This window comes from Apiospora marii (genome assembly GCF_038362585.1).
Source record: "Apiospora marii strain CBS 49790 chromosome Unknown utg000003l_segment0_segment0, whole genome shotgun sequence".
Classification (NCBI taxonomy): domain Eukaryota; kingdom Fungi; phylum Ascomycota; class Sordariomycetes; order Amphisphaeriales; family Apiosporaceae; genus Apiospora; species Apiospora marii.
Window position 1 is genome coordinate 761503 of NW_027117374.1, and position 26655 is coordinate 788157.

Sequence of the window (26655 nt, forward strand, 5' to 3'; positions counted from 1 at the left end):
GGGTGGTCTGGGGACGGCTTGGCATGCATTTCGGTAAATCATCGGGTCTTCAGAAAACAGAAAAGGTCCAGCTGCCAGTAGTCAAGGCCAGGAATTTGGAGAAATGACAAATAGCATCGTCACATTTCAGCGAATTATTTTGCTGTGTTGCGGGGTCGTCGTGTGTCTGCCATCGGCAACCGGGTTGAGATCGAATCTTGGTGTTTGGTCATTTGTAAAAAGGGGCACGGCGGAAGACAGGGTTGTCGGAATACTCCGCTTTGCACACCTGTTCCCGAAACGTGTATGTGCTGTTGGAAGGCTGAGAAGCAAAGCCACGCGCATGCGCAAGCAGAGGCCAGTTTTTGTTGGCACTTTGTCATCCATTGAATTGAGGGTCTTGGTGCGGGTCGCGATGTCACTCGGTGGAGTGCGGCTGAGCCTGGTCAGGCAGCAACACAGAGAGGCAGCCAGTGCGGCTAACCATCTGGTCGCTTAAATATACGAAAGCAAAATATACTTTCTCGGCTCATCAGAAATCTACTTCAAGCCCATATGTCCCCAGAGATCCTAACACCGTTGGTCTATACCGGGCTTAAGCCGGGACAGATCCGCCTCCTCTACCCTGACACGCGAGCCGACCGAGATGATTGCTGGTCCCTGAAGGAAACCAACTTACTAGACTATTCCGGAAAACGCACTTCCCTGGAGTTCGACGCCCTGTCGTATACCTGGGGAGAAGACCAGGTCACCACCTTCGCCGTCCATTGCAATGACCAGGAGCTCCGAGTCCACCACAACCTCCATGAAGCTCTACCCTTTCTCGCACGACGCGACTCGCAGCTGCCGATCTGGATCGATGCGGTTTGCATCAACCAAGGCGATGAAGACGAGAAAAAGGTGCAAATCGCCATGATGAGACAAATTTTCGAAGGCGCCTCCACTGTTTGGGTTTGGCTGGGACGGGGAAATGCGCGCAGTGGTGATGTCATAGCCATGTTGCCGCAGAAAGAAGGAAAGCGCGTATATGGCTGGGTCGAAATGAAAAGGATGTTAGAGACCGAGATTGCCGATAAAGGGCGTGAGGTCATCCCATGGTTATCATCCAACGAAGCCTGGTCGACATATTATGACCTTTCGGAAAATCCTTGGTACCGTCGGCTCTGGGTATTTCAAGAGGTGGCCTTGGCCAAGAGAATCCGCGTTCTGCTGGGCCCACACGAAGTCGATTGGGAAAAGCTAGAGAACGTTTGTGTGAACGGCGTGGGCGCTAACTTCGTTGGAGGAGACGGTCGGAAGGCACGGGCGCCCAAACCTTTAGTCGCTGGCGTCTTTCAAGTCCGCCGGGAGAGATGGGAGGCTCTGGCATCCGGTAACTTCACCGCTCGGAACTTCTGTAACGTGTTGCTGCAAACTAGCGGTACCGCCTGTCGGGAGCCCGCGGACAGAGTCTGGGCTCTCACGGGCTTCATGAACCTTGAAGTTCCCAACGGTGCATCGATAATCGACATGTACGTTCAGCTGGCCCGTTCTGTCTTGGTTCGGCTGCAACCGACCTTTTCAGAGTGGTGGAAATTCTTGCACTCGGCAACATCACTTAGCAAAAGGCCAGACCTCCCCAGCTGGTGCCCAGACTTTCATGATGTCGAAGGCCAAAGGTCCCTGCCTACGCACATCTCGAAAGAGAAGAGCTTCATGGGTAGCGCTGAAATCCCTTTTAAGGCTAGCCGAAGAAATAGCAAGCCTAAAGCTCCACAGGACATGCACAGTCGGCGGCTCGTTTTATGTGGCCAAATCTTTGACCGAATTGAAGAGACGTACCCCCCCTTTCAGGAGTCGGGAAAATCAAAGGACGATGATTTTATACCGTGTTTCCACACGTGGGAGGAGTCGATAGCATCCGCCGTTTTCCAAAGAGCCACAGGAGACGAGAAATCTGGCAAAGTGCAAATCACGACGAATGACTACTGGACAACCCTGCGAGGAGGTTATACAAAGGATAGTGGTGCGAGCCCCATGTCCTTGGAAGTTTTAACGGTGGCAAAAGCACAACTGCAGAGTGTGATGTGAGCTAATCACCTCCTGGTCTTTACCCATCATCTATTCAACAGTTCAAGCTAATGTGAAGAACAGGGGGGTGTTGAAACCCGATTTCGCTCGGTCATCATTGCTCAGATTGCGGGATATTAGTACTCTCAGCCCCGAAATTAAGGAATATATGCGATTGGCGTTTGAGATCACCCTGATCCAAGATGGCAGATGCTGTTTCTCGACAGCCCAGGGGAGATTCGGTTCTGGCCCCTCTAACATTGCCGTCGGAGACAGTATCTGCATTTTCAGTTTCGCTGCAACGGCGCACATCATACGCCGCACGCCCGACTCGAACAGCGAAACCTACACTCTTGTTGGCGAAGCTTACGTTCACGGTATGATGCACGGGGAGGTCGAGCATCTAGGCATTGAAGAACAGGAAATTGTGTTGGCATAAAACATCGAACGCCCGAGTACCAAATCTGAAGATTCCCGGATTTCGAGGAGCCCTTGTCCTACCTGTCTTACTATCCACCATGAGCACGCTTTAAGGGGGTATCTGCATCTCATAATGCTTCCCTAAAGCCCAATATTACGATATAGTCCTCTCCTCCCAATATATCCGCATCCATAACGTCTCTTCATGAGCCATCCGCATCTGTCGGACATAGCCTAATAGCATAACTCCCAGCCCAATCCATTAATGGGCAACTACCCGCCAAACCCTCTTCAGACAAACGAATCCCTATTACTCCACCCCCTCGTATGCGTCTCACTATTCGTCTTGCTAATCGAGCCGCCCGCGCCACCGCTCTGAAATGACCCCCCGCCGATGGTGCGGAGCGCGAGCTGCTGCCGGTCGTCGCTGCTGTGCGAGTGCTTCTGATATCCCTGGCTTCGCTTGCTGCGGATGTGCTGCCGCCCGTTGACGAGGCACGTGCGAAACAGCGGGAGTACGACGGGCACCGCGATGCACAGCATGGTCAGGTCCACCTCGACCGTCGACCACATGACCGTCTGCACGGAGCCGGCCAGGATGTCGGCGCCCCAGAAGCCCTCGACCTCGATGGTGCGCTTGATGCCCGAGGCGGCGGCGAGGATGCCCAGGCTCATGGTGCCGGCCACCAGGTACTTCTCGGCCTTGGGCATCTGCAGTTGGGGGATGAAGGTCCACGGGAGGATGGCGAAGGCGAGGTCGACGATTACGGTGTAGGCTGTATCCAAAAGAAGGGTGCACGTTAGCCAGGCGCTCCCTCACTGGTACTGTAATCTCTCCAAGTCATAGAGATGTATAAAGGTGGAAGAGTGAGGGGAGGGTGTGACTCACGGTACAGGATGTATGGGTACACCTGGATGATATCGCTACAAGAGCCGGCCTGTTGCCTGTTCCAGAGATACGACGCCGGGTAGCAGGCCAGCCAGAAAACGAACACCTGGACTTCAAGCGCGAAAAGTTCGAGTCAGTCTTTTGGAGGTCCCGAAGCACACGAACAAAGGCAAAAGAACAGGTAAGGAGAGAAAAAGCCATACTAGTAGACAAAAGCACCATGAGCGCCATGATGACCCAGATGGTGATGCGCTGCCAGCGCATCGTGACGGCCATGAGCCGCAGCAGCAGCAGGCCGAGCGACAGCTTGGCCAGCGCCATGGTGACGGTCGACACGGTGCTCGCGGCGATGAGCCAGAGGACGGCGGGGGCGATGTCGGCGGCGCGGCCCGCCATGATCATGCCTTCGAGGGTCTGGCCCCATCCGTACTCGGCCGAGACCTGCAGGAGGGCGCCGGCTAGGCCGGCTAGAACCTGTGCGCGGAGGAAACGTCATGGTCAGCTTCAATTGATCTTTTTGTTTTTCTGGGAGGGGTGTCTCCATTTCGTTTTGAAAAGGAGATTGATGCAGAGGAAGTAATTGGTCCTGGCGTGGTGTGGCTTTGACGTACATAGGCCGAGATATACAGGTAGTCATCGTAGCCCAACGCGGCGAGGAGGACGACGCGGGTGTAGAGGCGCAGCAGCAGGAACAGCGTGAGGACCCCGAACATGATCCACACAAAAGTCATGGCGACCGGCGCATCGCCGCCCATGGCAAACATCTTGGCGGCTCGATTCAAAAACAGGCGTGGGAGGGAGATTCGACAGTCTTTCGTTCGGACGCCGTAGAAACGAAATGCTAATATTTGATCTCGGCTGACGTTCCTGGGCTTGGCGTTTGAAATGGTGCAGAGCCGAGAACAGTCGAGACCCAGATCGCCACGGGGGCCTTTAGTATTATGTACCAGAGAAGTTCGTCCCGTACAGAACGAAAGGGCAGTCCTGTGAAACCCCTTTTGTTTTGATATAATGCAGTTCGCCAGATATACCGAGGAATCCCTGCTTTCCGGACACCGGGTTCCCATGATTCGCGAAGATTTTGACGTGGTACTGGGTACTTTGTCGGCAAATGTGTGCTATCCTGTTCGATCAACTTCAGGGATCACCACTGCCGGGCAGGGAGTAGGCAATATGGAGAAGACGCAGCTTCAGGTCTCATTCGTTTACGTGGAGAAGGGGTCTGAGGGTGAGAGAGCTCTATTATGGCGTTGTTCCTGGTCCGAAGTGGAGACCGGTAGCCTCGCCCAGCAGGGCTCCTCCCGGGAGACGATCAGGCCACATGCGTTGCACCAGGTTAGCACTGGACTGCCGCGCTGCAACTCTGGATGCCCGCGGGGACTCATCCGGTATATTTCTGCGTGAAAGTGGTATCGCGCTGCTCAGGATGGACCGGAAATCAGGTAGTAATAATACCCAACGAAGGCATTTGTTTCAACTTGTAAAATTTCATCTGTCTCTCTAGTTTGTTTCCATCCATAGCAAAGACAGTAGATACGAAAGAAGACAAAGTAAAAGGCAAATCACCCTCCAGTATCTTTTTGTGAATGAGTGAATACAGAAACAAAATCATTGTAATTCAGGAGATCAGAACGTAAATAAGTAGGCACCCTCAAAATCTGCATCTCGGAATGAACTCTCCCATAAATTCGACCCATGAATTGCAATTCTAAAAGTACGATGCATTCCCCAGAGTTTTCTGTGGGAAATTGTGGCGGCCTGGCGGCCGATTTTCCGATCATCTCTCCGCCGCCGTTTGCCGAGGGATCGGTCTGATCGGTTGAATTACCAGGCCTGCCAGCCTGCCTTGGCCGTACTCATCGTAGATGGTTCCTTGGCCCTCGCGTCATGGCTCCGGGGGTGATCCCTGCCGGGGCCCGGAACTATATCTCGTCGCTTAGACTAGCTCCGGTGGATATAGGCGATTCTTTTGTGGAATTCCTCAGCTCGCCTCAACTGCTACGATACCACGTCACGTGATGATTTGTTGAGAAGGAATATTTTCCTGGATTGTTGTTTGACTGATGAATCGTGGTGGTGGTGTTTGCTCCATCTTAGATGGTCGATCCGGCACCTCTGGCGGAGTCGGGGTACGAGATCGGGGGCATGCACTCCCACGTCGCGGATGCGATTCCGGGGCTGCAACTAGATTTTCGTAACACATCGCGGTCACAAGGAGAAGGGTGTGGAAACACGAAAAACCAAACTCTAATTCCTCCCCCAGCCAATGGCCGGCGTGGGCGGGTTGCATGCATAACCCAGGCCCCCGGGCGGCGGGTAAGGGGCCCCCAAGGTTGGATCTTGATCGTGCCGGATCTCCCGTGTTGCTCTGCCGTCAAGATCGCATTGAGTTTTCGCTGGTCATTACTCGTCCAAACTTTATATACAATAGTCTCGAGGTTCGTAAGACGGGCATCCCCTGTCTTTCTTGGATCCAAACGCATTCTCGCATCCTTTTCCTCTCGCGGCGTCTTGATAAGAATAGACAAAGTCGCAGCGCCCCCGGAATCTTCCAACCCCAAAGTTGCAGTCGAGATTCCACACTACCACCTCCTGTTACGCTGTTCAGGCTACGAGGCTGCCGAAACAGCCGTTCAGATTGCATTTAGGCCAGCGACGATACCCTCCGGCAGGGGAATTTCGGCAACCGCCGCCACCGTCTCCTTGACCTGAGTAATCTTCCTCCCGCCAAAGATAATGGCGTCGTCAAGTTTCAGTCCAGAGTGAAACGCGGGCCAGCGGATCGCGACCCGGGTGCTTTCCAAAAGCTTGTCCAGGGCGGGCAGAGAGACATGGTGTTTCTCGATGTCGTACCGCCGCGCTCGCAGATGTCGAAATAATTACTCCCCCAACAGCTTGGCCGGGAAGTTGCAAACACCGAGCTTGGGGACAGAAAAGAGACATGTTCATGTTAGTCGTAGTAACTCGAGACTCGATTTTCCATTCTTTCTCCGATCGTTCCTCTCTTCGAGCGAGGCAGAATGCCTTACCTTACCAAACAGCCCCTCGCTGTACTCCGCATCGCACCCAGCCGCCTAAGCCCACAACGGCGTTTTCACATCCGGCGCGTACGCATGAAAGGCATTCATCTTCTTCTTACCGCCTCCCCCACCGCTGTCCCCCTCACCCAGCCGCAAATCTGTTCTCTTTGCCATGTTTCTTTTGTTGGTTGATGGCATAATACCGAATGATGAGCTGCGTATTTTGACACAGAAACACGTTTTCCCTTAATGTATACGATCCGACATCCAGGCCTGACGCACGGGAACACAACCAACAGCAGTACACTGGCGGGAAGAGCGACCCCTTTCTTTTCGTAAGCATTCTCCTATATAAACGTAAGTACGTGTTTTAGACCTTCACCCCCTCAAATCTCCACAAACTCCCCCCTCAACAGCTCGTCCCCCTTGATCTTCTCCAAATACCCCAGCACCCGTTTCGTGAGCGTGCCCACGTCGAACCCGAAATACGCATACGCCGCCGTCCCGGGCAAGCTGTGCCCGAACCGCGTGACGCACACCGCCGCGTCGGCGTATCGCTCCCAGCCGTTAGGCGCGTACGGCTCCAGCACGACCGCCGGCATCGTATGCCGGCGCAGGATATCGCGCTTGTAGGCGAGGGGCTGCGCGTCGAAGAGGCGTTGGCAGGGGAAACTGACGACGCGGGCCTCGACGCCGTGCTCGGTTTTGAGTTTCTCGGCCACCCCTACCGCGTGCGAGAGCTCGGCGCCGACGCCGATCAGCGTCAGCGTGGCGGCGGGGTTTTCCTGCAGGACGTAGGCGCCCTTGAGCACGCCGTCGCGGCGCGTGTGGGGGAAGAGCTGGGGCAGGGCGTGACGGCTCGTGGAGACGATGGTGGGGGTCTCGCGGGCGGCGAGGGCGGCGGACCAGGCGCCGGCGGTTTCCTCGCTGTCGCCCGGGCGGATGTACAGGAGGTTGGGCATGGCGCGGTAGAGGGCGGCGAGCTCGATGGGCTGGTGGGTCGGGCCGTCTTCGCCCATGCCGATGGAGTCGTGGGTGGCGTGGTGGATGGCTTGGAGGCGCATGAGGGCGCCTTTCGGGGGATTGTTAGCTTGGTCACTTCACAATACTATCGTTGGGACTGGGATATATACCCATTCGTACGGCCGGCGCGGCGTAGAGGTAGAACATGAAGAACGAGGACGTGACGGGGACGATGGTGCCAGGCGAGAAGGCCGCCAGCCCGTTCGAGATGGCGCACATGGCGTGTTCCCTTACGCCGTAGTGGATATAGCGACCGCCGTAGTTCCCGTCAATACCGCACGAGGTTCGTAGATCCGGCTATATTATGTCAGTCATTGATCGTGTTTATTCCGATATTGGAAGTTCAGAACTTACGTTTTGGAAATCCACCTTTCCCGGCCAGATCATGTTCACCGACGGCGACAGGTCCGCCGTGCCCACCATGAAGCTGTCCAGCTCCTTGGCGATGGGATTAAACACCAACCCCGACGACGCCCGCGACGCCGTCGCCTTCTCCGGGAAGCTCTTGGGGATCAACTCCTCCCACCCGTCCAAGTCCCCCCGCACCCGCTTCCGGAACCGCCCCGCGAGGTCCGGGTGCGCCTCCGCGTACCGCCCCACCAGCGCCTCCCACTCCTCGACGTGCTTTTCTCCTTTGGCCGGCAGGTCCGCGAAGAACCCCCTTACGGCCTCGCCCACGACGAAGTGCGCGTCGGGGTCGAAGCCGTACGCGCGCTTCTGGGCCGCCACGTCGTCGGCCCCGAACGCGGCGCCGTGCGCGACGGCCGTGCCCTCCACTTTGCTACCGAGGCCGATGACGGTCCGGACGTTGATGAAGGTGGGCTTGTCTGTCGATCGCTTGGACTGTTCCAGGACGTCGACAATGCCGGCAATGTCGTAGCAGCCGTCCTCGATGTCGAGGACGCGCCAGCCGCACGCGCGCATTTTGTCGTTGATATTTTCGGTGTTTGTCATCTAGTTCCGTCAGCAGCCGGACACAGTCACACCGTTTCGATGGGCACTGCTCACATCAACCGACCCATCGCAGGTGATCTGGTTGTTATCGTAAATAACCGTCAGATTGTTGAGCCTGAAGTGCCCCGCGAGCGAGATGGCCTCCATCCCCACCCCCTCCTGCAGACAGGCATCGCCCACCATGCACCAAGTGTGGTTGGAGACGACGTCGAACCCCGGCCGGTTGAACGTGGCCGCCAGGTGCTTCGACGCCATGGCCAGCCCGACGGCGTTGGCGATGCCCTGCCCCAGTGGGCCGGTCGTCACCTCGACCCCCTCGTGCTCGATCTCGGGGTGGCCGGGGCAGAGCGCGTCGGTCCGCGTGGAGTGGTAGGACTTCAGCTGGTCGAAGGTCATGGCCTGGTAGCCCGTGAGGTGCAGGAAGGCGTATTGGAATATGCATGTGTGTCCTGCGCCTAGCTGTTAGCAAGATTGTGGCTAATTAGTGGGCGTAGTAGACAGGTTTTGGCTTGCCATTCGACAGTACGAAGCGGTCTCGGTTGAAGTAGGTCGGCGTATGCGGCGCGTAGCGCATGACGTATTTCCACAGTGCCACGCCTATCGCGGCCATGCCGATGGCTCCTCTGACTGGTATTAGCAGTTTGTCTGTATTAGTTAATGTTGTGCACATATTTCAAACTCACCCCGGATGGCCTCCCTTGAACTGCTGGCATAGGTCGGAAATGAGCAGCCGGAACGTCTTCAATACTATGTCGTGGGACTCCTTTTCCGCCGCCACCAGTTCTTGCGGGCTGGCCTCACTCCTCCCCGTCGGCATCGCAGCGGCGGTATTCGTCTCGTTCAAGACACCGGGTGCCATGTCCGCGAAAGTCTAATCCGAATATTTGTTTACCAAACAACTACCAGTGAATACGGTGATGAGTGCTAAAGTATGTACTAATAGGAGCAAAAGTCACAGATCCACGGGGTTTCGGGACATCGGAACACGATCTTGGAGATTCCTTTCAAGTCTGAAGAGACACGGGATTAACCCGGCGACTTACCTGGCAAAGCATGACCCAATGCCTACCGCTAGCCTCTTGAGTAATGCTTACATACCGCGTGACGCCCACTGAGGCCTCGTCCCCCGCGCGGACAGATCCCGACTTGTCTCCAGCGCCCAGACTGATGCGGTTCCGCAGCAGACCAAGATGTTTGACCACTAGCATCGGATCTCAGTGGTGGGGTGTGGGGGATAGTCGGATTGCGGGGAGACCTCCGCACCCAGAGCGCCACAAATTGGCGGAGAATTGGGGTCAGAAACATGCAGAAAAGAGTATTTCTTTAAGCACCAAATGTAAAGATGCGGGGAAGGCATCGGTCAGGGACTCGGCTTCCCCAATTGGGATATGCCGCCTCCATTTGCCGCCGGGATTGACGCCGACAATGGCAAAACCGACAGGTGAGGGGATCGTCGGGGTTTTACCACGAGTAGGGGCACATCTCTCCAGCAGATCTTGAGGATGCAGCCCGATTGTTATCCCACCAGTATATTGCTTCCCAATCCCAACACATCGACCACAAGCCGCAAGCATGGCCGACGCCAACAGCACGCAAAATGGGATCAAGACATCGCATCCGAATCCGTCGTTGCAGGTGACGGCGGATCACCAGATCAAGATGGTGGAAGCTCCCGTAGGGGAACCGGGGCCGGGGCATGTTTTACTGCACATCAAGGCGACGGGCATTTGCGGGTAGGACCGCCTCGCAACACCACATGATGGAACTGCCACTGATAGATGCTGATCTATGCACGCTCAGGTCGGACATTCACTTCTGGAGGACCGGCCGTATAGGCTCGCTAGTGGTCGAGGGCGACTGCATTCTGGGACACGAAGCGGCGGGCGTGGTTCTGAAATGCGGCGAGGGGGTTACGGATCTGAAAGTCAGTACGTACGAGGCTACTTACGCTCAAAGCAGAACAGGAAGAGACAGAACGAACGAGATTTAGCCAAGCTACTGACACCCTCTTACCTAGGCGACAGAGTGGCGGTCGAGCCGGGTGTGCCGTGCGAAAAGTGCTTCCTCTGCCGGGAAGGGCGCTACAACCTGTGCGACGACGTCCAGTTCGCCGGAGTGTACCCCTACCACGGCACGGTCCAGCGATACAAAGTGCACCCAGCGAAGTGGCTATACAAGTAAGCCACGTCTTCATTGACGGTCTGAACCGAAAGCAGCATCGCGCAGGCGGCTAACATGCAGCAAAACCCCTCCCTCCCAGAGTCCCCGACAACGTCAGCTACGCCGAAGCCGCCCTCCTGGAGCCCCTGAGCGTCGTCCTCCACGGCGTCAAGACGGGCGGCCTCAGCCTCGGCCGCCCCGCCCTCATCTGTGGCGCCGGCCCCATCGGCCTGCTCGCCCTGGCCGCCGCCCGCGCCTCGGGCGCCCACCCCCTCGTCATCACCGACCTCGAGCCCGGCCGCCTCGCCTTCGCGCGCGACTACGTGCCGTCTTGCATTACTTACCAGGTGGATCGTAATTTGTCGTCCGAGGAGAACGCCGCGGCGGTGCGGAAGCTGTTTGGATGTGAGAAGGAAGGCGAGTACGCGGCGCCCCCGACGGTGCTCGAGTGCACGGGGGTCGAGAGCAGCGTCGTGCTGGCCACGTTTGCGGTGAGGAGGGGCGGGGTGGTTTGCGTGATTGGGGTGGGCAAGTCGGTGATGAACAACCTGCCGTTTATGCACATTTCCCTTGCCGAGGTCAGTAAACAAAAGGCGAAACCAGACCGCTATCCCCGTTTCTTCTTCTTCTCTTGGCGGTAAAGACGCGCTAACGCGCTCCAGATTGACCTTCGGTTCATCAACCGATATCGGGACACCTGGCCCGCCGGGCTGGCCTGCCTGAGCGGTGGGATCCTGGACGTCAAGAAGCTGGTGTCGCATGTGTTTCCCTTGGAGAGGGCGCTGGAGGCCATGGACGTCTGCTCCGACCTGGGCAACGGGAGCATCAAGGTGCAGATCGTGGACGAGGTGGCAGCGACCCTTGCTTAATTACGGTCAAAAAGATCGAATGGGGAAATGGGAGAAAGATGGCGGTAACCGAAATCGAAAATCTCCAGCCAGCGGACCCTGCGCCGTGAGGAAGAGTGGAGCTTGGCCCGTTCTCGGCTCTATTCCCCGGCCATACCACTACTCTGGCTTCCTGGTGCCAATCAGCGTCGATACCAAAAGCAATTGACGGCGTGCGGCCCCATGACAACACCCCACTTAAGTTGGGTTGGGTAATATTAGTTTTCGCGATGGTGAGACCATGTTTTCAGTCTTGTGATGCCGAGTCCCGCCCGTGCCGCTGGTCCCTAGGCAGCACAATTGATAATTGTTCGGCTGGATCGGATTTCCTAGCTCAAATCTGCTCAAATAAAGTCAACAAGATGCGCTCCCAGCATTCTGGGAGGAAGGCTCGTTGTCAACCCGGTCGCCAATCGCCAGTCATCACCACCACATTCGTTTAACTGATAATACCTCCAACTTGGTCGCTCTTTAATAACTAATTAGTAATCGCAAAACGTTCAAAACGCGCCCGTCAGGATGAAGTACACCGCGATCGCCGCCGCCACCCTCCTGCCCTTGGCCTGGGCGGCCGACGACTTCGACTCCCGCAAGGGCGGCCCCCTGAAGTGGAAGATCACCAATCTTACCGCGGCCATTGGCGATGCCTACGGAACCCCTTACTGCATGTCCGTCTTCCCTGGTTCACCCTTCCCTGCAATGCACAGATCACATACACTTGCACCTACGCCAAATTCGTGACTGCAACCAATATCTACATACTTACTCGGATACTGACCGATCCCCAGGTACGACATGATGGTCACCGCCAGCGACAACCCCGACTTCAGCTCCGGCGTCGAAGCCGGCTGCCCCAGCCCCTCGGGCGAGCTGACGGGCTGCCCGCCCCAGGAGGACGGCCTGTACAGCCTGTCGACGGCCGCGTTCCCCGAGAACAACACCCTGATCATCACGCTCCAGTCGCGCAAGGCCATGGCCACGTACAACTTCCCCATCAGCAACATGGACAAGTTAGACGCCCCCGCCGACGGGGAGACCATCTGGACGGGCGCCACCACGGTCTGGTCTTATACCCGAAACGGCGGGGAGCTGGTCGTCGAGACCCAGGACCTCGAGGTTCAAGACGACCCGCGCGACGACGACCCGGCTTGGCTCGTGCCGACGGGCGTGGAGTGGGACTTGGCCTCGGCGACGGCGTCGGGAATCGCGACAGCCGGGGGTGCGGCCCCTGTGAAGACGACGATGCCCTCGTTGACGGCGTCCCCTACTGGTGTTGCTTCCGCCGAGCCGTCTGCTACGGATGCGGCGGCGGCCTCCTCTGCTTCTGACAAGCCTGGCGATGAGCACAGTGCGGCGACTCGGCAGAGCTCATTTGCTGGGTTCGTGTTTGCTGTTGGTCTCATGGCTATGGTTCTTTAAGTAAAGTAGATGTACTTTCTATGTAGAAAACAGCTTTATACTTGAACACAAGGAAAGGCCGAATAGAAGAGCCAATAAGCAGTAGATGACAGTCTCCCGCGGCCTGTCTCTCCCTGTTCACGACCCTCTTACAAACCTGTCCCAGTATCCCGGGAAGGCTCTCGATAGGGGTTCCAGAAACGATCCAAGGCAAGTGTTCTGGCATAGCGCAGCCCATACTTTCTGCAGTGACAGCCCATCTTCATATCCCAGGAATCTTCCACCCACCAGGACACAGCTTCTGGAACACCTGCCCGGGATCATACCGCGCCGCCACCCGCCTCAACTCCTCCACATTCTCCACCCCATAACTCCCAATCACGTCCTGAGACGAGTCGGCATAGTTCATATATAACCAATCCATAAGCCCCCCTCCCGCCTCGGCCGCCGCCGCAAACCCCCGAATCTCCTCCAGCCCTCGCCGCAGCCTCGGGTACACCCAGCGCGCCAGCTCCGCCGTCCTTACCATGGCGCTGTACGAGAACAGCACCGCGTTCTCGGCAATGCGCTCCGTGCCCATGACATTGCCGCCCGCCGCCGCGGTCCGCTGCGCGACGACGCTGGGGAGGGGCTGGAAGATGCACTGGGTGATGAAGTCGCCGTCGGGGACGTGGGCTTGCAGGTCGGCGACGAGGCGCTCGTGCACGTCGGTCGCTTTCTTCAGGAGGCGCTCGTCGTTTCGGAGGGTGAGGGTGAACCAGGCGTTGCTGGGGGTGGGGTTGGGTTGTTAGATAACTTAACGCAAAGGGAGAGGTGGATGGTAGTACTAGGTAAATAGTGGACGTATTGAAAGGTTTCAGGGGTGTATGTCACTGACTGATAATCGGGCGGCAACGTAATCTGCTCCGCCAGCTCGGCCACGGTGGTCTCCCCGGTCGTATCCATAATCTTGGGCAGCGCGCGCCAGTCGTCCCACCCGGGCCCGCGGGGGCCGCCGTCCGCCTGGAACGTGGCGATATTAACCACATTGGCGCCAAAGGCGGGGAAGTAGCCGAAGACGGCCAGCATGTAGCTATCTTGCCGGCTCTCGTCCTGGGTCAGGCCCTCGGTGAAGTTCCATACCGTCCGGATCGTCTGGTCCGTCGCCGACGCGGGCGAAGCCGAGATGCCGCCCCAGATGCGGCCCGACGGGTGGGTCCGCATCGCGAAGCTGGTCACGACGCCGAAGTTGTTGGCGCCGCCCTTGAGGGCGCGGAACAGGTCCACGTGCGTGTCTTTGTCGGCCGTGACGGTGCGGCCGTCGGCTAGGACGATTTCGTACGAGATTACGTTATCGCACTAGTTGCGACGCCTTGTCAGTTTCGTTGATAGTCCATAAGAGGAAAGGAAACGATGGGTGCAGTGTAACGGGAAACTTTCGCTTACGGCCCATCCATATTTCGCCGTCTGCCACGAACTCCCCCCCCCCAACAACAAACCCGCCACCCCCACATCGCCGCCCCGGCCGCCGGGCACGGTGCGCTCGTGCCGGCCCAGCTCGCCATAGACGTCGCGCCAGCGACAGCCGGCGCCGAAGCGGACCGTCTCGGATCCCGCGTCGTAGGCGACCGAGTTCAGTAACCCCAGATCGACGGTGACGCCATCTCCAGCGATATCATTGGCGCCGGGCACGGGCGAGTGCCCGCCGGCGCGGACGGCGAATTGGCGTCCCGTCGCCACCAGCTCTTTCAGGAGCGACGAGACCTGCGCGGTGGATTTGGGCTGCACGATGCAGGCGGGCGAGAGGCGGGCGTTGACGGCCCAGTACGAGCTCTCGCGCGTGCCGTAGAGGGGGTCGCGGGGCAGGAGGACTTGGAGGTCGGGAGGGGCTTGGAAGCCGCAGGGGCTGAGGAGGTCCGACATAGTCCTAGAGATTGTAGCCTTTTTATCCATATGTAGAATTGACCGATAATTATCGACAAATCAATGGGAACTAGAGTAAAACCCCAGGTGGCGCAAGAGTGGGATTCAGAAACAATTTATCCTCCATTCTAGAATCTGACAAGGGAAGACGACTGGCGGCCACGTGGGACTCAGCTCGGGGAGATACGGTGTGGTAAGCACAGGGGCGATTTCATTGGGTGGCTTGTATGCAAGAACCAAGTAAGGAAGAGTAACCCTGTATGTAATAAGCCACAGCTGGGCCAGGCTAGACTTTCTGGAGGATAATGCCGCCTGGATTGGCAATCATTATTGGGTCATTAGTCCAGCTGCGTTTACATATGCAAGCTCACGCTTGGCGTGTGGATATTGAGTGACAGGGGCTCGGCGGAGTGGTGGTACGTTTCATGCAATGTATTTCTTCCGAGCTTTCCCTTCTCATCTCGCGTTACGTGTATTGCAGGGCACACTATCTAGCTTCTTATTTCAACAGGAGTAAAAGTGAAGAAAAGTAAGATTTACACGTAAGCAAAGCTGCAATGTTGCGGCTCAGTCTGTCAGGTTCAATGTTCCTTTGATTTCCTTTCCTCTGCTTGCTTACTTATCGAGCCCTTTTAAGGTGCGACCAGCGAACCGTTGCGCCTATATCATCTATGCGATGCTGTCTCTGTCCCAGTCCGCCCTCCTATTCCCCATAACCTCGGCCTGGTACCCCGGCGTCCGCTTGTGATTGTCATTATCCACCTCCATATAGTGGTGCGTCGTGACCCGGATCTGCTGCAGCGGGTTTGCCTTGGCCTCCTCAACGCCACTGGAGGCTCTCAGAGCCGAGGTCTTTCGGGCCCGCTCGGTGCACCCCTTCCAAAGGGTATTGAACGCCGGGGCGCAGGCCACGATGATGGCAATGGTGCATTCGAGGTTCCTGTTTGTTTGTTTTGTCAGTTTATCAACAGTAACGAGAGAAGGTGTGACCAGTAGTAGTAGACACGAGAAGAAGCGTTAGGTAGCTTACGTGCAAAGCATGGCCACGGTCATATCGGCCGAGTTGGCGCTGTTCTTCATTCGCCATTGGTAGTAAAGTGATACACACCCTGATGTCATGGCACTGCGTCGGGGTTCATATTAGTAAACTTTTGACTCTTCATTTTTACCCCATTCTCTGTCTCCCCTTTTCTCTCTTTCGATGTTTCCTGACGACGTTTTGTTGGTGTAGGGAGATCCTATCTAGACACACTTACAATATTCCCGTCGTGAACACCAGCACCAACCCAATCTTGCGCGACATGGGCAGGTGCAGCCCCGCCACGATCATGAGCGGGAGGACCAGCGCCACCACGTCCGTCGCGATGGCGGCGAAGCAGCGGAGCAGCACGGGGATCTGGGTCGCCGCGACGCACTTGAGCACAAACGCGGACTCGTACTTGCCGTCGGCCGGGATGCAGCCGACGCTCGCGTAGATGGCGCAGACCAGGTGCAGGACCGCCGTCGCCGCCAGGGTCACGTAGCACGCCACGCGCAGCCACAGCTCGATGCCGAACAGGCGGATGTACAGGAGCAGCAGCGGGGCTTTGGCAAAGTACATGGCGAAGGCGGCGGTGTAGAGGCAGGCGACCGAGATCTATTTAGGCTTTACTTGGCAACGAGGCAAAGAAAAAAAGACAGGGCGTGCAATTGTACTTACCCTCGTAAGTGTAGAGACTACTGTGTCCGGGTCCGCAAACGCTGGCAGGCAATACTCGTCAGTACGCCGAGTCTGTGCGGATCCTACTCACGATGGACAGGCTCGCTCGCTCACCCTTGGTCAGCAGATAGGACGACATTGAATAGCCGATCAAACTGACGACGGCAATGAAAGAGGCATCTGTAGCTCCGAGGCAGATGTTAGATCGCGGTCACCTCTTGGAAGACCTCGGCGGTAACCCAGGAGGGGGGATCGTCCTCACAGTCGTCAGCCCTGATCTTGCTGGTGTATCGCCAATTCGTCCAGACCCGGACGGCCACGAAGGAGGAAGCCACAACAATGAGCGTAATCTGGATATCCAGGTAGGTGCCGTGCGTGATGCTCACGGGCGCCGCGATGGTGTCCATGGTGGCTTGCTTTTGGCTGGCTGGCTGCCCGGCAGGCTTGGGGGAAAGTGTGAGAACAATGGTGGTTCTCAAACCGCCGAAGGATGTAAGCTAGCCTATATTACTCGATGTCAGCATTGGGGGCTGACCGGATTGTGCAAAGATGTAACGTCATCCACCATCCTACAGGCTCACAGTGATACGCTGGTCCCGCTGCAGCCAACCGCATCCGGGGTAGCGTTCGGTGTCAGCGTCTGCATACCACCCCGTCTGGGCATCCTTCCCTAATGCGGTTCCTTGCAACCACACCAGCCGCCAAGCCGTACTATCGTTCGATAGAGACGGGACGGGAAACGGGTTCGCTACTTGCGTGTTGGGCTGTTTACCCACTTCTCCTGCAGCTTCAAAAAGCATGAAGCACTCTGGCACTTTTGCACGCCTTCCCTGCATCTTAGTGCCCGTGCAGCCATGTGCCAGCCATAGGAGTAGGACAGGGGTCTTTTCCGAGTCGACGGAAGAACTTTCTACTTTCTTCATACCAAGATCGACAGTCCAAAGTTAAAGCGCAAATTTAACGGCTCTTCGCTTACAAGAACTTGGCATGACCCTTTGTCGGTGACAGGTGCTTCTCCAACGCACATATAGCGGTAGGCTTGTCGGACAATGCAACTCGCAATCTTATCTGCAGGAAGGCTAGCCGGAGATGACCCATTGGTCGAGTCGCGTCCACGCTTACCTTGTAAAGCATAATCATCAGCCACACTTTTCCCTGCAGGGCTGGCCAATAAGATCAGCGTGGTCTACCAACCTCCAACATGAGCATAACCAATAACCAACGGTGCTTACGTGATATCTTACTCGGGAGATGCGCTCAAGAGGGGTAAAGGAGCAGGCACGTCGGGAATGGCTGTCCCTATAGGGCAGGTACCGAAAGCAAGAACGCCGTATTCGACGGGAACTTGGCCGCATGCTGCGACACCACCCACCATTGCCCTCTCCCTCTGCAGACCCATCTTGCACCTAATCTATTTGCAACAATCGCCTTGCAAATCCAGGATATATTTTGGACATCAGGCATGCTTTGTACTACTTCAAGAAAGTATGAGTGGGCCCGCACAGGGTTGCCAAGTCAAGAGGCAGTGTCAGAGGCATGCTGTACCATGGAAGCTGCGGGGCGATGTGTTCTATTTTTAACTAGGCTAGGGTCAGACCGGCTTATCACGGTGTAACCAATGAGAACGACCGGTTCTTTCCGCACCACCACCATCATGGTATGTCCGGGGGTAGCGGGGCCGTTCCGTGTTCCTTATTACTTAGGAGTCAAGTCCGCAGACATCAGGTTCGAAGAAGGTCACCACTACCTTTATTTCCGAGTTGAAACATCTAGGTGTGCGCTAGGACGTGGCGCACAATCTTTTGGACAGCTCTTCACGCGTCAACGCCAGCCCGTCGCCAGTGCTCCCTTCCCGTCGCCCGTGACCTACAGTACATGGTTCAGAACGGGCTGCGCGGTAATTTGGGTTTGGAGATCGCGCCTCATGGTGATAGGGTTGTAGCCGGGGGCAACCTGGATCGAGAAGCGCTCAACCAAGGCGACGGCGATGTAGCAGAGTCCCATGCGGGCAGGGACCTTGCCGGCGCATTGGCAGTTCCCTTTCGGTCAAGATCAGTATATAGTGAATAAGCTATCTGATACTGAATGTTTGCGGTGCCATAGGCAGGCATGGAGAAGTATCAGGAAACAAGGGGCAATGGGAAGTACTCATGTCTGCGCTGACTTCGGAAAGAAGGTCGGCCTCATGAAGCTTAGATTCTAGACGGTGAACCAACTCTTGCTCGGGCACTGGATGGAACTGTAGTCATCAGGGAAGCCAGCCCCATTCTCTCTCTCTCGTCAGTGCTTTCGTCATCCATGAAGACTTTGGGGCCTCCCGTCCCTCGTATATCCCATGGGCGAGCCTCCACATGAGTAAGAATGTGAAAGGGCCGACCTTTTCCTCCATCTCTTTCCACTCCACGTCGGGGTTCTCGGGTACGGAGGCAATGATGTTCTCCTCGATGTAGTGGAACAGTCAATGGGTTGAAGCTCCAGGGGCATGGCTGTCGCAATACTGTAGGATACTTCAGACCAAAGGCGAAAGAAGATTGGAAGATTCGATGAACGCTTTTCCCAACAGAAATCTGAGACGGGTCCTTCATTGCGGTCCTACCAGTGTCGATATGGTAAGTACTTATCCGGGCCAGAGGGGCCTGAAGACCCAACTGCATATCGCTGTGCAACGTACCATGATGCACTGAGTCACCGGAGCAACTTGATGGTGGCTTGCTTATATTTACATCGCTCATCTCCTTCCAGATGGGGCTTTTTCTTTTTCTTTTTCTTATACAATTGTCCATTTACACCCTAATCCTTCCTTAGGATTCGGACTTATGTGCTGTAGATGGCAAAGAAATGAATATGGCTGTTACCCTGAAAAACGCAAATCACCTGATATGCCGGCACCAAACCCAAAACCGCGGGGGAAGTGAGTGGCAATCCACAGGTGTGCTCCGGGCTATGCGGTCCAAGGGTGAAAGTGGCCCCCAATACCAGGTTTGTGAAACGTTTCTATCGGTAGCCAATGGTATTGGCTTTGTTGACATTGGCGACGATGACTGCAGTGTAAAGCCTGAGACGTCATGTTGAGTAAGCTGTGTTGGAAGAGCTTTTCATGCATATGCACGTAATACAAGTGCTGCAATATCGTTCGTCCGGCAGCTGATGCCGCCCGCGACTGTCAGCCACCCGTAAGTCTAGATTTACTCCTCCTAAGTAAGAAGCTAAACTATACTAATTTAAAAGTTTATATTTATATATAAAGTATTAATATATTATCGATTAATAAAGTTTAAAATTATTTAATTAATTTTATATAACGCCCTCTTTTCTTCCTTTCTTCCCTCTCTCCTTCCCTCCCTCCCTCTTTCCTTTACTCCCTCTCCCCTCTAAGTTTATATTATTATGTATAACCTCAGCCTAATTCGTTATCGCTTTAGTTGATCTATTTGTCGACGTTATTATTAAATTTATTAATTAACGTTTAAAATTAAATATTTCGTTAAATATTATCGAAAAAAAGGATTTAAATTAAACCTTAAATATCTTTCTTTTTATTTTAAAATTTATCGAACCGTTCGATTTATCTTTTAAAAAAAGCTTTTTTATCGAGGTTTTATATTTCTTTAAAAAAAAAAGGTAATCGATTTTATATACTTTATAAAAAGCTATCTAAATTAAAAGTTTATTTTTTTTAATATTTTTTATATATTTTCGAAACCGTAAATATTTTTTTTAAAATTCTATAATATTAAAATAAATAAAATTATAAAATTATTAATTATTCTTTATTTCTTTAAATAATTATATAATAAATAATATATATAATTATATTAAATAAAAAACTTTTAAATAATCGATAAAGGATATAAAGATAACTTTTTATATATAATTCGTTAAATTACTACGGATAACAATCGAAAATAAAATTAGAATTAAAGAGAGAATTTTATAATTATCGATTATTATTAAGCTTTTATTAATATATAAAAGTTATAATTATTAAAATATTTTTAAAAGTTTTAAAAGTATTAAATATAATAGCTTATTTTTAAATTTATTATTTTTAAAATAATTTACTTTTTATAAATCTTTTATTTCTATCGAGGAACCTTAGTACGAATCGAAAAAAAAAAAAAAAAAAAAGGAAAGAAGTAAGTTTAGATTTACCCTTAATATGCAGTGCGCCCTAAAAGTTTAGGTAAGACAGCTAATAGCAGTTCATTCTCACTGCATGAACAATCTGCGAAGCCACACTGTCCTCGGTCGATTACGACAAAGCAAACGTGTTCACGGCTGCGAGCTGCACAAGAATACTGTCATGGTTTACTTTTTTAGAGGGCTACGCCCACTTTCTACCGCCTTCTTCGTCTGTCTTTGTTACAAGCCGGATATTTTACTCGGATCGTTTTCAAGCTTAATGTTTCTTTACGACGCTATAGGACAGAGAATCGCCAATGGCAAGCTGTACAGCCCTTAACTGGGCGCGAGACTGCAGCTTGGACCTAGAGGCGGAGTTACGGCCACTTGAGCCCTATGGAGACATCTCCGGAATCGGGGTAAGCTAATAAATAAGATTAACCACCAGGCTACTACTACCCCTAGTAATTACCAGCATTTAAAATAATCTTATTTTATCGGTAACAACTAACTTTTAATTAAATTTATTAATAATTATATATATACATTACTTATAATTATATATATAAACTTAAATTAAACTTTTTTTATTAATATAAATATTTTAATTAATTTATACCCCTTTATTAGCCTTCGTTGCTAGCCTTTTTTACCGCTTTTTTTACCTTTTATTAACAACTTTCTTTTAAACCTTCCTAACCCTTTTTAAATATACAAATTAATTATTAAAGTTTTTATTAACTTTCCTTTTCTTTTAAACCCTTGTTTTTTTTAAATTTACCTTTAAACTAATATTTTTTTACTCTAATTAACCGATTTAAACTGTTAAATCGTTAACCCTTTTACTAACCTTTGAAAATAAAAACCTTTTCATTATATCGCGTTAAATATCTCCCCTTTCAAATAACGTATTCCTTAAATTCTTTACCTACCGGCTATTTTTAAATATTTTAATCTTACCTTAAACGTTCTTCTCCTTTTATTAACTCGTTTTTACCGCTTTCGTCGTTTCAATAATTCGTACTATTATTAACCTCCTAAACCTATTATTTATCGATTTAATAATATTCTTTAAGAAAATACCCGTAACCGCTTACCTCTTTCAAATTACTTTTTCTTTAAAAGTATTATTATAAACCGCCGTTTAAGTTTATAAAAAATCCCTTTTTTTTATATAATTATCATTTATTACTATATATATTTTATTAAATTTCCTTTTAAACCTCTTTTTTAATATTTTAAAAGAGTTTACATTAAATAATTAAAAAATATAAAAATTATATAATAATTTATATATAAAGAAAACTTTATTTTTTAAATATAATATTATAAACTTTTATTAAATATAACTTTTATAACTATTTAAAATAAAAACTTTTTATTACCTTATATTAATTAATTTTATATAAAGGATAAAAAAATCCTAAAGCTATACTAGGCCGATAAGGTCTAACGTTTAACCCTTAAAAGAAGCTTTAAACGCTTAGCCCTAATAAAGGATATTAACCTTATCGTCGTTAGCTAGGAATTATTATTATTAAATTGAAAAGCTTTTAAATATAATTAAAAAAAAAATAATACGACCTGTTATATTAATCACTTTAATTATTATTATTTATTCCTAATTAACGTTATTATTTTATATTAGAATTTTATATATAACTAATTTAATTATTATAATACTTTTATTTAAAATTATAAAAATTCTTACCTTATCGACGTTTTATTAATAATAAAGGGATATAATTTAAATAAAAAGGTAATCGAATCGGTTAAAAAATATATATATAGTTTCATTTAAAGTATATTAAAAACGCCGGAAATTTATCGCTTTAACCCGATAACTCTTAATAAAAGGATAACGTTTTAAAAATCGATTTATTTAACACTTACTAATATAATAATCGACCCTTTTTATTATAAAAATACGTTATATATATATTCGAAATATACTATAAATTGATATAAAACCTAAATTAACTTAATAAAAAGTTTATTTAATAAGAAACTTTTTTTTATTATTAAAGAAAAATTATATTTTTTAATTAGCGATAGATCGAGGTCGAACCTTTAAGATTCGGTTGCGTAAGGTCCCTCGATTAACGTAATAATTACGGGCAGCTCCAGCCTAGGATTTCCCGTTTAAAACGTTACGAATCGCGAGTTGGAAACGCTTTTTTTAATTCAGTATAATAGTAATAAAAAAAAGGATAAAAAAAAGAAAAAAATAATCTATTTTAATTAAAAAACGGATAAAAATTAACCCCCTTTATATATATTAGAAAAGTGTTAATAAAGGGTGTATTCGTTTGAAAAGGGGCTGGCAACGGCTGGGGGTGGCAGTAGCCTGGTGGTTGATCTTACCCTTGCTTGCACATTCAAGCCCTGACCATTCCAGGTCATCATTGGTTTCGTCGGAACGGGGTATTTCGTCCTGATGCTTGCAATTTTTGATTATCTGGTGGTCTACGACCCGACGCAAAGCCCCTGGCCTGGCCAAAAAGGCAACTCTCATTGGCGGTCCAATTCCATCGACATCCTGTTTCTGCAGTGGATTCGGCGCATCAGAACAGATGACCCCGATCCGTTCCGGGGCCATGCATCGAATCTTCAGCGTTTCATTGACAAGGTAGATCATGCATATGCCCTTGACTGCCCTGACAAAACTGACAGTGCTGACGAGAACCCTTCGCAAGTCCATCTTAAGCCTTTGTGATATACAAATAGCAACAGGCTTGAGTATCCTCACAAGCGCCTTCATACTTGGCCCTCAATGCGGACTGGACGCCTACCATTGGCAAATGATTGTCCATCTTGCCTGGTTTTCGGCGGTGACCCATTTGTCGGGCCTAGTCGCCATGCGCGGTTACATTGCCAAACTCCGCTGGGCGAAGTATGTCCGCATCACCCTGATGTTCTCTCTCATTGTGATCCTCCTTGTCGCAACTGTTCCCACCATCTTTTTCAACTGGGGGGAAGCCGCCAACAACAGACGTACGAACGTGCATATAACCTCGGCTTCAGCTAACTCGACAGCAATGTGCTTTCTCGATGTCAATTACGGAGTGCGACTATACAAGCAAATCCTTGCGGGCGCCAGAGACCAAGATCTGTCAGGCACGGGTCAGTACGAGAGTCTGCATGATACGCATCAGTTGCAGATCACCATATTCTCCATGGTCCTTGTGGTGTTCGGTTTCACTACACGCTTGGTGAAATTATTTGGTCCTTTGGAGATGTCTTTCAACATGTACATCAGGGAGCCTCTCTCGAAATTAGGCCGAACGTGCCTGAGGCATATCGCAGCTCGCCAACCCACATGTGCCACAGAGTTGTGGGAAGTCGTTGTGCTACAACCCGCTTTGGCAGTTTTCCTTATGCTGCGACTAGCTGCGGACCTAGCCGGATCAATGCTAGCTGAGGTGAGCTGTACGAGCCGAGTTGATCACGAGCAGGATACTTACACGAACATTTCCGCTTACAGGTATACTGGCTCTTCTGCGTTGTCATATGGGGAACCTTCAATCTTGATAGCACGAGACGGTCCATCATGAAGCCCATCGTGGAGGACGAGAACCAGTGGACGTTTGGCCAGATTTTGCCAGTACTTCTCTTAGTAGGACCATTGCTTTCAATCTCTACCGGCATAGCTTATAAGTATCACGAGCCCCAAGCATCGAACCCCAATGAAGAACCTGAAGCTTTGTGCTTGGACAACCCTGCCAATATTCACAAAAAGACAGAACAAAACTTAGAGGAAGCCGATGCACGCAGCTTTCGCGACATAGAGGCAACGCGACGTCAGATAGGTGATCCCGTGCCCAACGTCCATATATCACCAGCACAACAAAGACTGGAATTATGGCTCGACCACGGTTCTTCTATGAGGTCCTCGTGGATGCCTCTCTACATCATCATACCATGCTACGTGGTTCTGGCCCTCACGTCCGCTCTCTTTGCATTTGTCTTTCTCGCCACGGATAAGATGCAAGGGACAGCCAGTCTCTCCGAGGTGCTGATCACAATATTCGGTCTCATCTTCATCTGTGCCGTGGACCTTCCCACAGCGTGTACGGCGACTGTTCTTCTTGGACTGCGACTCAACTCATGGATGACACTCGATCACCGAAAAGCCTTCCTCAGGCGTTCGGCATTTTTCGTTATATGCGTCATCATATATGTGCTACTCTGCGTTCCCTTGGGGGTTTTAACTCAGGATGCCGGCGTCGGACTGCCCCCTTTTCTTCTGCGGCCTTATGTGTTCTCATTTTTCAAGCTTGGGGTTCTCTATTCATCATATGTTGTTTGGTGTATTATCTGGTTCATTCGAACATCTGTATCAAGGGAGCTTCAAACCAAGCATTTGGACGTATAGACAGGGGACGTGCACACCAAAGAAAGATATATACAACTAGAGTATGGACAACCGAGCCGCATACAGGTATGGCACACACGTTTAGCCCGTTACTTGCTAAATGAGGGCGACGACGAAGATCTCGAGGCGGTTTGTTTATACAGCCTGGAAAGGAGCTGGTAAGGATGGAGGCGGCGTAAGAGCGGAGAACACGGCGGAAGGTTGGCCGCCCAGATCCCCAGCCATAACTCGACCATCACCCAGAAAGTTGGATTGAAGACTTGTAGAACCAGCGGTGTCTGTTCTTTGGCAGGTGGCGAGTAGGCGAACTCAAGCCTTCCAGTCGGCAGTGCGATACTCAAGAAGATGAGTCGCAGGATACTGGCTATGGTGGAACTGCAAGAACAATGTGTCAGTTATGGCAACGAGGCGAGCACTACGCTCCATAAAATGGGAAAGTAGAGATATGTCTGAAGACAAAAACGTACGCCATTCCGAGTAAGAAAACAAAACCGGACGACAGTTTCTTTCGCGTAGTCATCTGCAGATGTCCGATGTAGAAGAGCGGGAGGACGAGGAGGGCCAGGTCTGTCGCAACGCTGGTGACAGCAAACAAGAGCAGCAACAGGCCCTTTTGCCCGCACTGCCTGCGCGCCACGGTCTGATCCAATCCCCATTGGAGCTCGGGATGCACGCCGCACAGAAACACGTCGGCGAGCGTGAAGCTTAGAGTCCACGCCCCAAGGATGCACACAAGCACATTCTTGATGCGGCGGAAGCCAGGCCAGATACCGAATATCCGACTGTAAAAGAAGAGGATGGAGAGCTTGACGAAGCCGAAGGCGGGCTTCTCGATGACGATCATGGCCCAGTCGATCTTGTGTGCAGCCAGGATTGCATTTGCATGGGTGCTCGAATCCGTGGCATTGCCTCCCGTGCCGTGGATCGCATTGTAGTACTGCATCGCCGTGCACGCAGCAGCTAGAATTGCTCCCAAGACGACGAACAGGTCATCCAAGCCAAGCGCGACACGGGCAACTCGTGTCCGGACCCAAAGGCGCACTCCCGTTGTCGCAATGCCGACCCCCGCCAAGACTGAGTAGACCGGTATGACAACGGCCGGTCGGTAGAGTGACATTTTGGCGGAGTATGTTGGGCATGGTCACGGAGGGCGTATCGTTGAGTGTACTGGGCATCGACGAGAAGGATAGCATATATGCTTCTTGATAACAGACTGTGCTTACAAGAAGTAAGCACTAGATCAATTAAGCAATGACAATCCAACCACAGCGGCGAAGCAGGATGCGCGGCGTCACATGAGCTATTCTGAGTATTTTCAATGCAGTCAGCAAGCGGGTACTACCTGATTAGGTAAGGTGTAGATCCCATCTGGCCGGCGACGTCCTTTATATGGTTAGCAGGTCGCGATGCCTGCCTATTTAGAGTTCAATGACAAGGGTGTCCGCATGGCTGGAAACCCCCTGCTATTGGAGGTTTGGTGCCCCGCAAACGTGTAATCTGGGGGCGGAAATGGGACGTGCTCTTAAGATCGCGGAGGGAGAGGATGATGGAAGTGGAACAGTCCTTTCCGGAGGACGGAGGACGTTGGGAGTACGGTCTGTATGTGGAGGCCGTAGAGTCGGCTACGCAACGGAATACGAAACTACCTCACTCGGACGTTCGAGTCTCTCGACGCATTCTCCAGCTCCGACGTCAGCCACCAACACGATTGGTAAAGTGCTTATTTGAAGTCCGTGGCACATTCGCGGGGTCCTGGGGATCGCCAACAATGTCTTCTT

At 51.8% G+C, this 26655-nt stretch overlaps 11 protein-coding genes across 11 annotated transcripts; 4 read left to right on the top strand and 7 right to left on the bottom strand.

The window, feature by feature from the left end:
- Positions 1-534: 534 nt before the first annotated feature.
- PG985_003704 (uncharacterized protein) lies at positions 535-2467 on the top strand (the record flags this gene model as incomplete). Its single annotated transcript, XM_066823473.1, has 2 exons — positions 535-2045; positions 2113-2467. 2 exons carry the CDS (start codon positions 535-537, stop codon positions 2465-2467), a joined length of 1866 nt encoding a protein of 621 aa, XP_066686633.1.
- A 272-nt stretch (positions 2468-2739) lies between these two features.
- On the bottom strand, positions 2740-4101 carry PG985_003705 (uncharacterized protein; the record flags this gene model as incomplete). Its single annotated transcript, XM_066823474.1, has 4 exons — positions 2740-3224; positions 3338-3448; positions 3541-3811; positions 3949-4101. 4 exons carry the CDS (start codon positions 4099-4101, stop codon positions 2740-2742), a joined length of 1020 nt encoding a protein of 339 aa, XP_066686634.1.
- Positions 4102-6743: 2642 nt separating this feature from the next.
- Positions 6744-9193, bottom strand: PG985_003706 (dihydroxyacetone synthase; the record flags this gene model as incomplete). The annotated part of the gene is made up of 6 exons (XM_066823475.1): positions 6744-7429; positions 7491-7677; positions 7735-8334; positions 8389-8793; positions 8834-8957; positions 9018-9193. 6 exons carry the CDS (start codon positions 9191-9193, stop codon positions 6744-6746), a joined length of 2178 nt encoding a protein of 725 aa, XP_066686635.1.
- Positions 9194-9906: 713 nt separating this feature from the next.
- Positions 9907-11363, top strand: PG985_003707 (uncharacterized protein; the record flags this gene model as incomplete). The annotated part of the gene is made up of 5 exons (XM_066823476.1): positions 9907-10067; positions 10135-10262; positions 10325-10511; positions 10595-11072; positions 11157-11363. 5 exons carry the CDS (start codon positions 9907-9909, stop codon positions 11361-11363), a joined length of 1161 nt encoding a protein of 386 aa, XP_066686636.1.
- A 537-nt stretch (positions 11364-11900) lies between these two features.
- PG985_003708 (uncharacterized protein) lies at positions 11901-12800 on the top strand (the record flags this gene model as incomplete). Its single annotated transcript, XM_066823477.1, has 2 exons — positions 11901-12049; positions 12170-12800. 2 exons carry the CDS (start codon positions 11901-11903, stop codon positions 12798-12800), a joined length of 780 nt encoding a protein of 259 aa, XP_066686637.1.
- A 241-nt stretch (positions 12801-13041) lies between these two features.
- Positions 13042-14681, bottom strand: PG985_003709 (uncharacterized protein; the record flags this gene model as incomplete). Its single annotated transcript, XM_066823478.1, has 3 exons — positions 13042-13546; positions 13657-14117; positions 14265-14681. The coding sequence occupies 3 exons, from the start codon at positions 14679-14681 to the stop codon at positions 13042-13044; spliced, it is 1383 nt and encodes a 460-aa protein (XP_066686638.1).
- A 669-nt stretch (positions 14682-15350) lies between these two features.
- PG985_003710 (CFEM domain-containing protein) lies at positions 15351-16281 on the bottom strand (the record flags this gene model as incomplete). Its single annotated transcript, XM_066823479.1, has 3 exons — positions 15351-15621; positions 15712-15804; positions 15938-16281. The coding sequence occupies 3 exons, from the start codon at positions 16279-16281 to the stop codon at positions 15351-15353; spliced, it is 708 nt and encodes a 235-aa protein (XP_066686639.1).
- Positions 16282-16580: 299 nt separating this feature from the next.
- Positions 16581-16787, bottom strand: PG985_003711 (uncharacterized protein; the record flags this gene model as incomplete). Its single annotated transcript, XM_066823480.1, has 1 exon — positions 16581-16787. One exon carries the CDS (start codon positions 16785-16787, stop codon positions 16581-16583), a length of 207 nt encoding a protein of 68 aa, XP_066686640.1.
- Positions 16788-17620: 833 nt separating this feature from the next.
- On the bottom strand, positions 17621-18384 carry PG985_003712 (cytochrome P450; the record flags this gene model as incomplete). Its single annotated transcript, XM_066823481.1, has 2 exons — positions 17621-17786; positions 18251-18384. The coding sequence occupies 2 exons, from the start codon at positions 18382-18384 to the stop codon at positions 17621-17623; spliced, it is 300 nt and encodes a 99-aa protein (XP_066686641.1).
- A 4976-nt stretch (positions 18385-23360) lies between these two features.
- On the top strand, positions 23361-24877 carry PG985_003713 (uncharacterized protein; the record flags this gene model as incomplete). Its single annotated transcript, XM_066823482.1, has 2 exons — positions 23361-23924; positions 23987-24877. The coding sequence occupies 2 exons, from the start codon at positions 23361-23363 to the stop codon at positions 24875-24877; spliced, it is 1455 nt and encodes a 484-aa protein (XP_066686642.1).
- Positions 24878-24966: 89 nt separating this feature from the next.
- PG985_003714 (uncharacterized protein) lies at positions 24967-25994 on the bottom strand (the record flags this gene model as incomplete). The annotated part of the gene is made up of 2 exons (XM_066823483.1): positions 24967-25252; positions 25345-25994. The coding sequence occupies 2 exons, from the start codon at positions 25992-25994 to the stop codon at positions 24967-24969; spliced, it is 936 nt and encodes a 311-aa protein (XP_066686643.1).
- Between the last annotated feature and the right edge of the window lie 661 nt (positions 25995-26655).